This window comes from Cyanistes caeruleus, chromosome 30, assembly GCF_971803275.1.
Source record: "Cyanistes caeruleus chromosome 30, bCyaCae1.hap1.1, whole genome shotgun sequence".
NCBI classification, from domain to species: domain Eukaryota; kingdom Metazoa; phylum Chordata; class Aves; order Passeriformes; family Paridae; genus Cyanistes; species Cyanistes caeruleus.
Window position 1 is genome coordinate 3,371,481 of NC_141730.1, and position 14,504 is coordinate 3,385,984.

At 55.6% G+C, this 14,504-nt stretch overlaps 5 protein-coding genes across 5 annotated transcripts; 3 read left to right on the forward strand and 2 right to left on the reverse strand.

Annotated features, from left to right (window-relative positions):
- Window positions 1–1,134: 1,134 nt before the first annotated feature.
- Window positions 1,135–2,076, reverse strand: LOC111939428 (feather keratin 1). Its single transcript, XM_086865982.1, has one exon. It carries the CDS (start codon window positions 1,686–1,688, stop codon window positions 1,383–1,385), a length of 306 nt encoding a protein of 101 aa, XP_086722108.1. The 5' UTR covers window positions 1,689–2,076; the 3' UTR covers window positions 1,135–1,382.
- Window positions 2,077–3,014: 938 nt separating this feature from the next.
- On the forward strand, window positions 3,015–3,692 carry LOC111943273 (feather keratin 1-like). The gene has a single exon (XM_023946273.2). It carries the CDS (start codon window positions 3,387–3,389, stop codon window positions 3,690–3,692), a length of 306 nt encoding a protein of 101 aa, XP_023802041.2. The 5' UTR covers window positions 3,015–3,386.
- A 2,074-nt stretch (window positions 3,693–5,766) lies between these two features.
- On the forward strand, window positions 5,767–6,390 carry LOC111945487 (feather beta keratin-like). The gene has a single exon (XM_023948154.2). It carries the CDS (start codon window positions 6,071–6,073, stop codon window positions 6,383–6,385), a length of 315 nt encoding a protein of 104 aa, XP_023803922.1. The 5' UTR covers window positions 5,767–6,070; the 3' UTR covers window positions 6,386–6,390.
- Window positions 6,391–9,250: 2,860 nt separating this feature from the next.
- On the forward strand, window positions 9,251–9,759 carry LOC147648858 (feather keratin 1). Its single transcript, XM_086865981.1, has one exon. The coding sequence runs from the start codon at window positions 9,277–9,279 to the stop codon at window positions 9,580–9,582; it is 306 nt and encodes a 101-aa protein (XP_086722107.1). The 5' UTR covers window positions 9,251–9,276; the 3' UTR covers window positions 9,583–9,759.
- A 1,185-nt stretch (window positions 9,760–10,944) lies between these two features.
- Window positions 10,945–13,433, reverse strand: LOC111939430 (feather beta keratin-like). The gene has a single exon (XM_086865980.1). It carries the CDS (start codon window positions 11,631–11,633, stop codon window positions 11,319–11,321), a length of 315 nt encoding a protein of 104 aa, XP_086722106.1. The 5' UTR covers window positions 11,634–13,433; the 3' UTR covers window positions 10,945–11,318.
- Between the last annotated feature and the right edge of the window lie 1,071 nt (window positions 13,434–14,504).

The following is a 14,504-nucleotide window of genomic DNA, read 5'->3' on the forward strand; positions in this document are numbered from 1 at the left end:
AAAACCAGATTTAAACTGACTTTTGAAACCCCCATATTACCAATTTAACACCATCATAAAATTGTTACAGCACAGAACCCTTATGCATAACATTTTTATCAGCAAGTGCCACATCTGGGGTGTCACTTGGCCACGAGTATTTGTTTTTATTTGTAAAAAACTAGAAAAAAATAATCTCTTCACAAATATAACCACAGCGGTTCTGCCACCCGCCAACGCCCGCCGCCCTCGGATTCCTCGGGGATCCCAGGGAAGAACTCATCCCACCAGCCCCTCCGATCATTTGTTTGGAAAATTTGCCCCTTGGAAAGCTCTTTCCAAGCCCTCCTCTCAGCCTGGGACCTTTTAATTTTCCAGCTTTTGGTTTTTTTGGGTGTTGCTGCCCTGAGCCGTGAATGGAAAGCAGAGGGGCGGCTCCGATCTCCGCTCTCAGCGACCAGGGAGTGGCTGGAGCTGTGCCAGGGAGATTTGGGCTGGATATTTGTGGAAAATGTCCCAAAAACCCAAGAGCTTTCCCTCGAGCTCCTCAAATATTTATATCTCAGCTCCAGGGTGATTTAATTTTCAAATAGATTTTATTTCACGGTTTTAGTCTTCTTGGATCCCTTTGCTTCTGCCTTATTAATATTCATTCAGATTCTCAAGGGTTTCAAAGATGCCAAATAGGGGGCAAGATCTGAAATCCCTCAAGCTTAAACATCAAAATTGTACTTTTAGATATATAAGTGGGATAAAAAAATTGGGGAAAAATATCCTAGAAAGAGAAATATATTTCTGAACCTGTTCAGTGCCTCTCAAGAGTGTAAGAACCAACAAAATTATTTTTATCAGGTGAGTTGTGGTGATTTTTGGATGCACATTTTCCCCTGTGAAATCCTTGCATAGATTTTCACATAATTCTGCCACCAGGGGAGGTGAAAAGGAGATAAAAACCACAATGAGACTCGAAATCGGATGCAACATCTGTTTAATGATAAAAACTCAAGTAGCATTCAGCAAAAACAAAGGGAAAACATATCTTTATGAAGGGAATAGAAGCCACTGACACCATTCCAACTGAGAGACAGCAAGCAAGATTCCACCTTTCTGTAATTCCGGAGTGAAACCCCTCCACTGGCTGCTGGCGATTACAGCATTAAACCACGTCAGCATGAAATGCAAAATCACAAAGACAAAAAGGAAACTCTTCAAAAGCAGGGCTTTCAAGGCTGAAACAGGTTGGCCATGTGTCCAGACAGCACCTCCCTCCCTCCCTCCATGGCAGGAGGAGGGCTCGAGGGGGTCCAAGGCCTCTGGAAACGCTGGCCAGCAGCTGTGGCCTCAGTGCGGCCCCTGGCCTGGGGCTTCCTGGCGGAGGCACTGGCTGGACGTCCGGCCCGGCTCTAGCAGGGCAGGCACCTGCGGCCACAGTAGCGGCCACCAAGGCCAGAGAGCCCCGAGAGCCCAAAGCCCCCCGAGTTGATGGGCACTCCCTCCTCGCTCAGGATGTTGCCCACGGCGGCGGAGGTGGAGGATCCCACGGCGGTGTTCTGGGGGAAGGAGCTGAGGATGGGCCCGGGCAGGGTGACCACCACGGGAGAGGGCTGGATGACCACACGGGAGTCCTGGCACTGCCGGACACAGGGCTCGTTGCAGCTGTTGGCCAGCGGGGTGGGGCCGCAGGGCCGGCACAGGTCGTAGCAGGACATGGCTGTGGCTGGAGGAGCACCTGCAGAGAGGGCAGGGAAAGCACCCCAGGAATGTCAGGCACAGATGGAGATGCTGCTGGGCAGCAGGAAACGCAGCCGGGGCACAAGGGACAGACTCCAGAGGGATGCAGGGAGGAACTCAACAGCCCTGACGCCAAAGTGTTCCCAGCAAAGGAATCCCAACATCTCCCACCTGTCCCCAGGGAAAAACAACCACAGAAACCTGGTGAGAGCAGGATGGAGGAGGAAGACTCTCAGAGACCGCTGCAGAGAAGCAAAGATTCCATTGAGGTCCGAGGAAAAAGGGAAGAGAAAGAGAAGAGTGAGGCAAAGGCCCTTGCAGCTCACCTGTGTCACCGAGGAGGAGAAGGCAGGAGAGCTGGATGAAGGATCCTGCGCTTGCTCTGCCTTTTATACCGTCCCACACAGCCCTGGGCCCGCAGGCACCCTCGGCACAGGGAAGGTGTTTACCAAGCTCATCTTGCATGCAAAACATCCCCATTAGAGAAATGGGGACACCACAACGCTGCTTTTTCATTTCCCTGTGCAGGACGTGCCCAGTCAGCCTCCCAGGCTCCTTTCAAGTGCCAGGATTAGAGGCCAAAATGTGTCTGGGGGCAATGCCACGTCAGCAGGGCTGGGTGACGCAGCCGGTGCTGAGGAGTGTCCGACATCCCAAATAATTCCAGCCCTGGCCCTCCAGGGCAGGACTTTAAAGTGTTTCCTGATGATGAAGCCGGGCTCCTCAGGGCCCTGTGGGTCCATCCTGGCCATTCCCCTGTGAGGGGCAGCTCTGTCCCTCACCCTGAATGAGGCATCGCCTCTCCAGGCTGGGTAATGCTGCTCTGGCCTTGGCGAGGGAGATTTGGAGTCACCATCTGAGGGGAAGCTGGACATGGCTCTCAGTGCTCTGTGGGACAAAGTGGGGATCAGACACAGGTTGGAGTTGATATTCTGGGAGAGCTGTTCCAGTCTCAGGTTCCCTTCCATCCCCAGTCCCGTGGTGCCAATGTCCAGCAGGGCACAGCCTCTGCACTTGAAAGTCCTGCCCTGGAGGGGCACCGGCTGGTCAGTGGGACACTGCTGAGCCCAGGCTGTGTCACCCAGCCCTGCTGACAAATCGTTTTCCCTGGAAATGTTTTGGCCTCTAATCCCAGCACTTGAAAGGAGCCCGGGAGGCTGACTGGGCATGTCCCGCACAGGGAAATGAAAAGGCAGCGTTGCAGGGCAAAAATAAAAACACTAATTTTTGTAATTGGGATGTTTGCATGCAAGATGAGCTCGGTAAACACCTTCCCTGTGCAAAAAGTGTCCCTGGGCCCGGGGCTGTGTGGGACGGTATAAAAGGCAGAGCAAGCACAGGATCCTTCATCCAGCTCTCCTGCCTTCTCCTCCTCGGTGACACAGGTGAGTGCCTTCTGTTCTTTCCATCTCTTTTCCTCTGTCTCTTCTGGCTTCCACTGGGGCTTTGCCTCAGTTACATTTTGCTGGGACACTTTGGTGACCATCTCCATTCTCTGTGCCACACTGCTGGGAGTCAGGAGAAGGTCTTGTCTGTGTTTTTAGGGCCCTCTTAGGGACTGCAATTCCCTGCCCTTTCTGTCTCCCTCTCCAGGCTGTCCCTTCTCCCCGGGCTCTGCTCTTTCTGTGCCTCACCTTCTGCCTGTGCCTTCTCCAGGTGCTCCTCCAGCCACAGCCATGTCCTGCTACGACCTGTGCCGGCCCTGCGGCCCCACCCCGCTGGCCAACAGCTGCAACGAGCCCTGTGTCCGGCAGTGCCAGGACTCCCGTGTGGTCATCCAGCCCTCTCCCGTGGTGGTCACCCTGCCCGGGCCCATCCTCAGCTCCTTCCCCCAGAACACCGCCGTGGGATCCTCCACCTCTGCCGCCGTGGGCAACATCCTGAGCGAGTCTGGGGTCCCCATCAACTCGGGGGGCTTTGGGCTCTCGGGGCTCTCTGGCCTTGGTGGCCGCTACTGTGGCCGCAGGTGCCTGCCCTGCTAGAGCCGGGCCGGACGTCCAGCCAGTGCCTCCGCCAGGAAGCCCCAGGCCAGGGGCCGCACTGAGGCCGCAGCTGCTGGCCAGCGTTTCCAGAGGCCTTGGGCCCCCTCGAGCCCTCCTCCTGCCATGGAGGGAGGCAAGCGTGGCCAGCCGAGCCTTCTGCTTGTCCTGCTTTCTCCTGTGCCTCCCCAGGCCCTGCTGGGCCCTGCTCTGCCGGCCCAGGGGCTCAGCCCCAGGCCAGCGCGGCGGGGTCCTGCTGCTGCCGCTGTCCCCGTGCCTGGGCCAGGCAGACGTGTGTCCCACTGCTGGCCAGGATGGCCCTGCCCACCCCCTGCTTCCTTCCTGCCTTCACACTCAAAATAAAGTTCACTCTGCATTGGAACTGGAGTCTCCTGGAGTTCCTTCCATTTTGGGACACCTGGCTAAAGCTGCTCCATGGGGGAGGTCACAAAAATCACAGTTATTGGGGTTGGGATGCACTTCTGGAGCTGATGTGGCCGAACCCTCTGCTCAGGTGGGACAAATGAGGGAGTTGATTTAGATGTCAATGGTTTCTCAATCTGTCCAAGGACGGGCACTCCATAACCTCCCTGCTCCATGGGTTTCATCGCTCAGTAGAAAAATGTTTCCTGGAACACCTTCCATGGCTCGTGTCCTGCATGTGACAGAATGCCAGGGGGTTGTCACCCTTCACTTCTGCCACAAGACTGTCCCCTGTGCCCTCCTGTCCCTCCTGGAGGGGCCAGTGGTGCTGGCAGGGCTGCAAGCACAGCTCAGGAATTCACGGGGAGACATTCCCGAGGCGGAGAACATCGCTGTGGTGTGGATGGTGATGAAGAGGAGGACAAGGTGCCTCCTGCTTCCTCCCACATCTTCTACTCCCTGTCATCCAGGGAAGAACAGAACCATGGAATACCCAGATTGGAAGGGACCCGCAAATCACCAAACCAAACTCCTGGCCCTGCACAGACACCCCAAAATCCCACCCTGTGCCTGAGGGCATTGTCCAAACACAAGAAGTGACCCTCACTCTACCTGGAGCAGGGAATGGAGGGTTGGAGACCATTCCAGAAGGGAAGGCAGGGAATGGAGGGGTCAGAGACCACTAAAGGGAAGCCCCTTGGTGCTGACAATGGGATGAGGCCAGGCCAGTTGGACCCTGCATGTCTGAGTGTGCTGACATGAGGGAATGGAGGAACCGGTGATCCTGCTGTCTGCTTGCCTCCAGTGTTTTCCTGCTGACATTCCCAGACCATGAGTCCTTCTGATGTGTTTTGATGTCTCCTTGGAGAGCTCTGCAGGCTCTTTCCACTGCCTGCCACTGAGTTTGGGTGTAGATTCCAAGAAGGGTTTTGGAGATTTGGGGATGGAGAAGGAACAGTGGGAAAGGCCCAACATGGACAGTTCTGGGTGGAGCTGGTGCAAGCAGAATTTGGGTGTGCTGGAGAGGACTTTCAGCTTTTCAAACATCCTCCTGTTGAATCGAGGATGCTGGGGGCTCTCCACAGAGGCATGGAAGTGCAAAGAGCACATGGATTTGTCGGGATGTGAAATTCCTGACTCTTCAGAGTGTCCAAGGTGACAGGGAAGTTTACACCCAGCTCTGATGGAGTTGTGTATTTGCTTACGCAGTGGATGAGGTGACCCCTGTCACAGAAAACAAATTTTTAACCTTGGCTTGTTATTTTAGGGCTACCAGAAGAAATGCCCTGATCATTTTGGGAACCCTAAAGTGAAGCCCTGGAGGGCGAAGGGCCTGATGTCCCCTGGTGAAATAGGACAGTCCCCAGCACCAGCTGTGTCACCTGGCCCTGCTGACGTGGCATTGCCCCCAGACACATTTTGGCCTCTAATCCTGGCACTTGAAAGGAGCCTGGGAGGCTGACTGGGCACGTCCTGCACAGGGAAATGAAAAAGCAGCGTTGTGGTGTCCCCATTTCTCTAATGGGGATGTTTTGCATGCAAGATGAGCTTGGTAAACACCTTCCCTGTGCCGAGGGTGCCTGCGGGCCCGGGGCTGTGTGGGACGGTATAAAAGGCAGAGCAAGCACAAGATCCTTCATCCAGCTCTCCTGCCTTCTCCTCCTCGGTGACACAGGTGAGCTGCAAACACCTTTACCTTCTTTTTGTCCTTCTCCTTCAATTTGCCTTCACCTCTGGCCGTGCTGCTGTGGAGCTCCTGCTGAGAACTTCTCTCCCAGACCCTGCTCCCAGCCTCTGCTCACTGGGAGGAGGTGGGAGAAGCTGTTGGGCTCTTGGCAGAGAAACCACGGGGTTCCTGATCCTTTCTTCCTCCCTCTTCCCTGTCCCTTCTCCCCGGCACTCTTTCTGTGCCTCACCTTCTGCCTGTGCCTTCTGCAGGTGCTCCTCCAGCCACAGCCATGTCCTGCTACGACCTGTGCCGGCCCTGCGGCCCCACCCCGCTGGCCAACAGCTGCAATGAGCCCTGTGTCCGGCAGTGCCAGGACTCGCGGGTCATCATCGAGCCGTCCCCCGTGGTGGTCACCCTGCCCGGGCCCATCCTCAGCTCCTTCCCCCAGAACACCGCCGTGGGATCCTCCACCTCCGCCGCCGTGGGCAACATCCTGAGCGAGTCCGGGGTCCCCATCAACTCGGGGGGCTTTGGGCTCTCGGGGCTCTCGGGGCTCTCTGGCCTTGGTGGCCGCTACTGTGGCCGCAGGTGCCTGCCCTGCTAGAGCCGGGCCGGACGTCCAGCCAGTGCCTCCGCCAGGAAGCCCCAGGCCAGGGGCCGCACTGAGGCCGCAGCTGCTGGCCAGCGTTTCCAGAGGCCTTGGGCCCCCTCGAGCCCTCCTCCTGCCATGGAGGGAGGCAAGCGTGGCCAGCCGAGCCTTCTGCTTGTCCTGCTTTCTCCTGTGCCTCCCCAGGCCCTGCTGGGCCCTGCTCTGCCGGCCCAGGGGCTCAGCCCCAGGCCAGCGCGGCGGGGTCCTGCTGCTGCCGCTGTCCCCGTGCCTGGGCCAGGCAGACGTGTGTCCCACTGCTGGCCAGGATGGCCCTGCCCACCCCCTGCTTCCTTCCTGCCTTCACACTCAAAATAAAGTTCACTCTGCATTGGAACTGGAGTCTCCTGGAGTTCCTGTCCTGCCGGGATGTGCAGCCCAGCTGCTCCGTGGGGGCTGTGATGCCCTGGGGGGGTTTGGGTGGTTAAAGACCAGGGATGGCCCTTTCCACACCTGGGCAAGGTGAGAAGCTGCAAGGGCCGCAGTCCCTGGAAGTGCCTGGGGCAGTGCAGGGAGCGTGGCCTGGTGTGAGTGTGCACAGAGTGACCAGGAGGTGCCCCAGGGGACAGGACACAGGTTGGGGACAACTTCCAGCTGACGTGTCAAGCCACTGACCCGATGGTTTCTGTGGCAGTTTCACCCAGCTGCCCAAGGCCATGGTTGTGCTTTAGCACTTACAACTGGAGCTTTCCCTCCCTTCCTCCAAGCATTCATCCCAAACTCTGGAAGCAAAGAGAGTCCCAAAGGAGCTGAAGGGACATGTGCCTGACAGTGCAACCGCCAGCAGCAATGTGACGTCCAGTTTTCCTTTCCTGCTTTCTGTGGAGTGTTTTTCCCCGAGGAATGGGGTGTGCCTGGCCCTGCAGTGACAGTCAAGGGCTGCTCCTCTGCCCTATTTTGGGCTTCAGTGTCTGAAATAAAGCAATCCTGCCGAGTTCCTCTGCCTCTTTATCAGCTGTGGAAATGCCCTCCCATGCCTGTCCAAGCCAGGAGGGGACATTGGCAGCAACAAGGTCAAAATGGAGCCAGGGAAGGGAGGCAACACCCCCAGGACACCCCTGAGAGAGTGGGGTGGGTGGGTGAGGACACTCGAGGCTTTATGGAGACCCTCGGTGGGGAGGGCTGGGTCAGGGAGATGGAGAGAGGGCTGGAAATGCCTTTGCTGCATTCAGTGTTTTGCCTGCAGCAGGGATTTAAGTGGAAATGCCCCGGAGGGAAACGTGATGTGTGTTCTGACGGAAATCTCTGTGTTAGATCTGCCCTGTCACACCTGGGGTTTTCTTCTGATTGTGTTCGTTTGGAGAAAAGTCTCCTGCCCACCCTCAGAGCTCCCTTCATCCTCCTGGATGAGGAATCTGTCTTGGACCTCTGGGATTTAAGATTTTTCTGTCTCTGATGGAGCTCCAGCCTCGCTGGGACAGGAGTTTTTCCCCCTTTGCCACAAGGGGTGTCACAGTCCTGCAGCTGGTGCCTGAGCAGGGCTGTCACCGCTCCTGGGGACACAAGCTCTTGTCTTGCCCCAGGAAATGCAGCCCAGAGCGTGGGATCTTTCCCTCTCCGTGCATCTCTGGGGACATCCCGGCCCCACTGCTCCCCAGGCTGGGTTTCCTGGCACTGCCAGCCCGCAGGGACTCTCTGTGTCCTGCTTGGAAATATTCCCGAGTGTTTGGGACTGTGTGTAGGCTCTGGTCAGAGGCAGAGGGGGAAAAGAAGTGGAGGGATGGCCGTGAGGAATGGAAGAAGGAAGAGTTTTGATTCAGATGTTCTCATTAGGGAGTGTTTTCTGCAAGATAATAACCCTGACAAATATTTGTTGTTGGGAAAGGAGCGTCCTTCCTTCTGGAGCCGTCCTGTTCTGCAGACTGGAGAACTCCAGGCAATGCTGAAAGAGGTGAAAGGCAGAAGAAACGAGATAATTTCTTCCAAAGGCAATATGAGATCCCAAAGAAAGTTCAAAAACAACCCATGTTAGTCTCCCTGATGAATAAATGATGTCTAAGAAGTCTTGAAAGGCCTTGGAGTCACAGCGAGCAACGTCTACGGCCAGTCCCCGCCAAAGCCAGCCCTTTAATCCTGGGTTTATAATAAAAAAAACTGCATTTATTACTCCAAAGGCTTAGAGCTGCCTCAGGAGGGGAAGGTGCTGACATCACCTGGAAATACGGCACCACTCCACCCAGCTGGCTGAAACATCAGCCTGCTTCTGGCTGAAAAACACCCTAAAAACATTTTGGCCTCTAATGCTGGCACTTGAAAGGAGCCAGTTTGGCTGAATGGGCATGTCCTGCACAAGGAAATGAAAAGGCAGCGTTGCAGGGAACATAAACAACCTCCAGTTCACTTAATTGGGGATGTTTTGCATAAAATATGAGCTTGTTGGTAAACACCTTCCCTGTGCAAAGGCGCGTCTGGGCCCGGGGCTGTGTGGGACGGTATAAAAGGCAGAGCAAGCACAGGATCCTTCATCCAGCTCTCCTGCCTTCTCCTCCTCGGTGACACAGGTGAGCTGCAAGGGCCTTTGCCTCACTCTTCTCTTTCTCTTCCCTTTTTCCTCGGACCTCAATGGAATCTTTGCTTCTCTGCAGCGGTCTCTGAGAGTCTTCCTCCTCCATCCTGCTCTCACCAGGTTTCTGTGGTTGTTTTTTCCTGGGGACAGGTGGGAGATGTTGGGATTCCTTTGCTGGGAACACTTTGGCGTCAGGGCTGTTGAGTTCCTCCCTGCATCCCTCTGGAGTCTGTCCCTTGTGCCCCGGCTGCGTTTCCTGCTGCCCAGCAGCATCTCCATCTGTGCCTGACATTCCTGGGGTGCTTTCCCTGCCCTCTCTGCAGGTGCTCCTCCAGCCACAGCCATGTCCTGCTACGACCTGTGCCGGCCCTGCGGCCCCACCCCGCTGGCCAACAGCTGCAACGAGCCCTGTGTCCGGCAGTGCCAGGACTCCCGTGTGGTCATCCAGCCCTCTCCCGTGGTGGTCACCCTGCCCGGGCCCATCCTCAGCTCCTTCCCCCAGAACACCGCCGTGGGATCCTCCACCTCCGCCGCCGTGGGCAACATCCTGAGCGAGGAGGGAGTGCCCATCAACTCGGGGGGCTTTGGGCTCTCGGGGCTCTCTGGCCTTGGTGGCCGCTACTGTGGCCGCAGGTGCCTGCCCTGCTAGAGCCGGGCCGGACGTCCAGCCAGTGCCTCCGCCAGGAAGCCCCAGGCCAGGGGCCGCACTGAGGCCGCAGCTGCTGGCCAGCGTTTCCAGAGGCCTTGGGCCCCCTCGAGCCCTCCTCCTGCCGTGGAGGGAGGCAAGCGTGGCCAGCCGAGCCTTCTGCTTGTCCTGCTTTCTCCTGTGCCTCCCCAGGCCCTGCTGGGCCCTGCTCTGCCGGCCCAGGGGCTCAGCCCCAGGCCAGTGCGGCGGGGTCCTGCTGCTGCCGCTGTCCCCGTGCCTGGGCCAGGCAGACGTGTGTCCCACTGCTGGCCAGGATGGCCCTGCCCACCCCCTGCTTCCTTCAAGCCTTCACACTCAAAATAAAGTTCACTCTGCATTGGAACTGGAGTCTCCTGGAGTTCCTTCCATTTTGGGACACCTGGCTAAAGCTGCTCCGTGGGGGCTGTGATGCCCTGGGGGGGTTTGGGTGGGATTGGAGGGAGGGTGGCTTTGTGTGAATGTGCACAGGGTGACCACTCAAGGCAGGAGGGAGGTTGGACATTGGGTGCCAGTTGATGAGGCAAAACATTGACCTTCCAGAAGACATTTCTGTGTAGACATACTGGCACCTTCCTCAAGCCTTTATTGTGCATTTCCAGCTACAAGAGGTTGTTTTCCTTGCCTGCATCCAAACCCTACAGCACAGGGACAGCCCAAAGTCCTGAGGTGACACCTGGCACCCAGGGCAGGTGTGCCAAGAGAAATGTGAGTCCTGTGCCAGATATTGTCACACTGGAAATGGGCTGAGGATGGGTTGCTCTCCTGGAGAAATCCCAGAATCCTCAAGGTTAGGAAAAAGTCTCCAAGATCATGTAGACAGTCTGCACAACAGATTTCTGCAGGTCTGTTCCAGACTGCTGTTCCTTCAGGACACGGTGACACACAGAATGGCACCACAGCAATTCACGCTTCTGAGCACAGGACAATTTTGCTGGGGGATGTTTCCACTGCTCTGTGCTCTGCCTGGGTACAGCCCCAAGCCATGTCACAGTCACAGCTCTGTCCCTCAGATGAGGGATTGTGGTCCCTGTGTGTCCATCCCTGCCCCATGTCCACATTACACACCTCAGCACGTCCCCAACCTGTGTCCTGTCCCCTGGGGCACCTCCTGGTCACTCTGTGCACACTCACACCAGGCCACGCTCCCTGCACTGCCCCAGGCACTTCCAGGGACTGCGGCCCTTGCAGCTTCTCACCTTGCCCAGGTGTGGAAAGGGCCATCCCTGGTCTTTAACCACCCAAACCCCCCCAGGGCATCACAGTCCCCACGGAGCAGCTGGGCTGCACATCCCAGCAGGACAGGAACTCCAGGAGACTCCAGTTCCAATGCAGAGTGAACTTTATTTTGAGTGTGAAGGCTTGAAGGAAGCAGGGGGTGGGCAGGGCCATCCTGGCCAGCAGTGGGACACACGTCTGCCTGGCCCAGGCACGGGGACAGCGGCAGCAGCAGGACCCCGCCGCGCTGGCCTGGGGCTGAGCCCCTGGGCCGGCAGAGCAGGGCCCAGCAGGGCCTGGGGAGGCACAGGAGAAAGCAGGACAAGCAGAAGGCTCGGCTGGCCATGCTTGCCTCCCTCCATGGCAGGAGGAGGGCTCGAGGGGGCCCAAGGCCTCTGGAAACGCTGGCCAGCAGCTGCGGCCTCAGTGCGGCCCCTGGCCTGGGGCTTCCTGGCGGAGGCACTGGCTGGACGTCCGGCCCGGCTCTAGCAGGGCAGGCACCTGCGGCCACAGTAGCGGCCACCAAGGCCAGAGAGCCCCGAGAGCCCCGAGAGCCCAAAGCCCCCCGAGTTGATGGGGACCCCAGACTCGCTCAGGATGTTGCCCACGGCGGCGGAGGTGGAGGATCCCACGGCGGTGTTCTGGGGGAAGGAGCTGAGGATGGGCCCGGGCAGGGTGACCACCACGGGGGACGGCTCGATGATGACCCGCGAGTCCTGGCACTGCCGGACACAGGGCTCGTTGCAGCTGTTGGCCAGCGGGGTGGGGCCGCAGGGCCGGCACAGGTCGTAGCAGGACATGGCTGTGGCTGGAGGAGCACCTGCAGAAGGCACAGGCAGAAGGTGAGGCACAGAAAGAGCAGAGCCCGGGGAGAAGGAACAGGGAAGAGGGAGGAAGAAAGGATCAGGAACCCCGTGGTTTCTCTGCCAAGAACCCAACAGCTTCTCCCACCTCCTCCCAGTGAGCAGAGGCTGGGAGAGAAGTTCTCAGCAGGAGCTCCACAGCAGCATGGCCAGAGGTGAAGGCAAAGAGAAAGAGAAGGCCAAAAAGAAGGTAAAGGTGTTTGCAGCTCACCTGTGTCACTGAGGAGGAGAAGGCAGGAGAGCTGGATGAAGGATCCTGCGCTTGGACTGGGTTTTATACCGTCCTGACCAGCCCCGGGGCCAGTCTTTGCTCATGGGACGTGTTTCCCAAGCTCATCCTCGATGGAAAACACTCCCTTCCTCCTTCACCAACCTTTGATTTGGTGCTGCAACCCTCCTTCCCCGTTTCCTTGCTGGTGGCATCCCCATTCCACACTGGAACTTTGTTTTATGTGACTTAATTAGAGATCAAACGCTTCCCATGGCCAGCCTTGTTGATTGAGGTAATTTAGGTCTTTATAGCAACGTCCTTGGAAAGCAATGTGTTTTTCCTCCTCTGTCTGGCACTTTAGTCACTGCCTCATCTGTCTCGTGGCCATTTCCAAATTAAAACAATGCCAGACTCATCCCAGATAGCTCCAGATTCACACAGCATTTGCATGTTTTGCATAAATGCAATGGCTGCTATTTTTCCCCGTATTTTCAGATTGTGCCACATGTCTGGTTTGAATCTTTCATTGAGAATGAAGCACTGGTTTAGACCAGAGCCTAATTAGGTCACAAACCCTGATCAGCACCAATTTTTAAAGTTTTTCAGTAAGCATTCAGCATTTTATTCCAGAAACCACTTCACGGTTTATAGTTTATTGTGTCACTACCTCCAGCTTGTGTAGAATCTCCAAGTGCATTTAATAACCAAAATTTCAAGTTTTTAAAATGGGAGGTTTTTTCCAAGTCAGCTTCATACCTGAAGACATTTTTTGGGAATAATTCCCCCTCAGAGCAACTTCTGTAAAGTCTCCAGGAGTGGTTTTTCCTTCTCTTTTTCCAACAGGAAGCTGAACTGTTTCTCAGTGGAGGTAAAACATTCAGCAGCTGGCGTTGGACACGGGCTACTGGGCAAGTTTCTTCCCTGGCCTAATTAGGGCTGGAATGTGCTCAGGTTTTATGTCCTAGCAGCACAATTTGGAGGCACTGGTAATATCCTGACAATTCCCTGCTGTAGGAAAGGAATGGAAGCAATTTGGAACACAGGGGTTGGTGGCGTCCCTGCAATTGCTGGGACACCTCATTTCAGTTTGTTTATGGCCATACCCAAAGCCAGAACCCCAAATTGTTGGTTATTGGTGCAGCAAACAATCATTTCTGCTAAACTCGGATAATTTGAGCGGGTCATTTTGGTTAACCAAGGGGAGGAATCTCCAGCTTCAGTTTTTCTGCTCCAAAACGTTTCTGAGGAGAGAAATGTTTCATTTTATTCATTAAAGCAGAGCTTAACACACCGTGACTGCGGCAAAACAAGAATTAAACTGACCGTGAAGGCATAAAATGATTTCAAGCAATAATTCAATCTCCAGACTGGGGGTTTTATTTTTAGAATTAAGATTTCAGTTCAGAGAAGAACCAAGTTAATTGGGAGCTCATCAGCTGTGATGATTGAGGCTGGAGAAATGATCAATTCCGGGATGTGATCCATTCCAGGCCAGGTTGAATGGGTTATTGAGCAACCTGATCCAGTGGGAGGTGTCCCTGCCCATGGAAGGGGCTGGAACGAGGTGATCTTTAAGGTCCCTTCCACCCTAAACCATTCCTTGATTCCACAACCGATGGGAACTTTTTTAGGAAGTATTTTTTAAATTAAAAAAAATTAAAAAGAGAAAAGAAAAAAAGGACATTTCACTCAAAGCTCCATCCCAGAACTGTCATCTCTCTCATTTAGCTCCATCCCACATTCCGAAGCCTCGGAGGTGTCTGCCTGCAGCTCCCCGGGGCTGCAGAACAATTGGAGCTGCAGATTCTTGAAAGGGAAGAACTTCAAAGCCAATCCCAAATATTCATTAAATGGTTGAGACACACAAAGTGCATCAGCCATGGAAATATTGCAGCTACAATGCAAAATTGGAATGGTTTTGTCACTTGGGCAATAACATCACCCAAAATTTGGTTACTCCCTGGGCAGACAACATTTGACAGCGTCGGAACCCAGGGTCATTAATTTTTTCATTAAAAAGTCGTTTTGTGTGTCATAATAACCTCCCACAGAGCCCCTGGAACAGATCCAAAGCTGCTTGGGATTCTTGTGACAATTTAATGCAGCAGCACTGGGAAGAAAATGAGGTGGGGATGGGGGGGATTCCAACAGGAAAATGAGACCCCACCTGCAGAGCTGCCCCAGCCCTGGATCCCGGCCCCGGGAGGAGCTGGAGCTGCTGGAGAGAGCCCAGAGGAGGCTCCAGGAGGATCCGAGGGATGGAGGAAAGGCTGGGAGAATTGGGATTGCTCCTTTTGGAGAAGGGGGAGCTCTGAGGTGACCTCACTGTGGCCTGGCAGGACCTGAAGGGGCCACAAGGAAGACGGGGAGAGACAATTCCCAAGGGATGGAGTGCCAGGGCACGGGGAATGGGTTCCAGAAAGGAAATTTGGATGGGATTCTGGGAAAGAATTCCCTGTGAGGGGGGGGCGGCCCTGGAAGGGGGTATTCCATGGATTCTCCATCCCTGGAAATATCTGAGGCCAGGCTGGAGCAGCCTGGGATGGTGGGAATGTCCCTGCCCGGGGCAGGGGGGGAATGAGATGAGTTTTAATCCC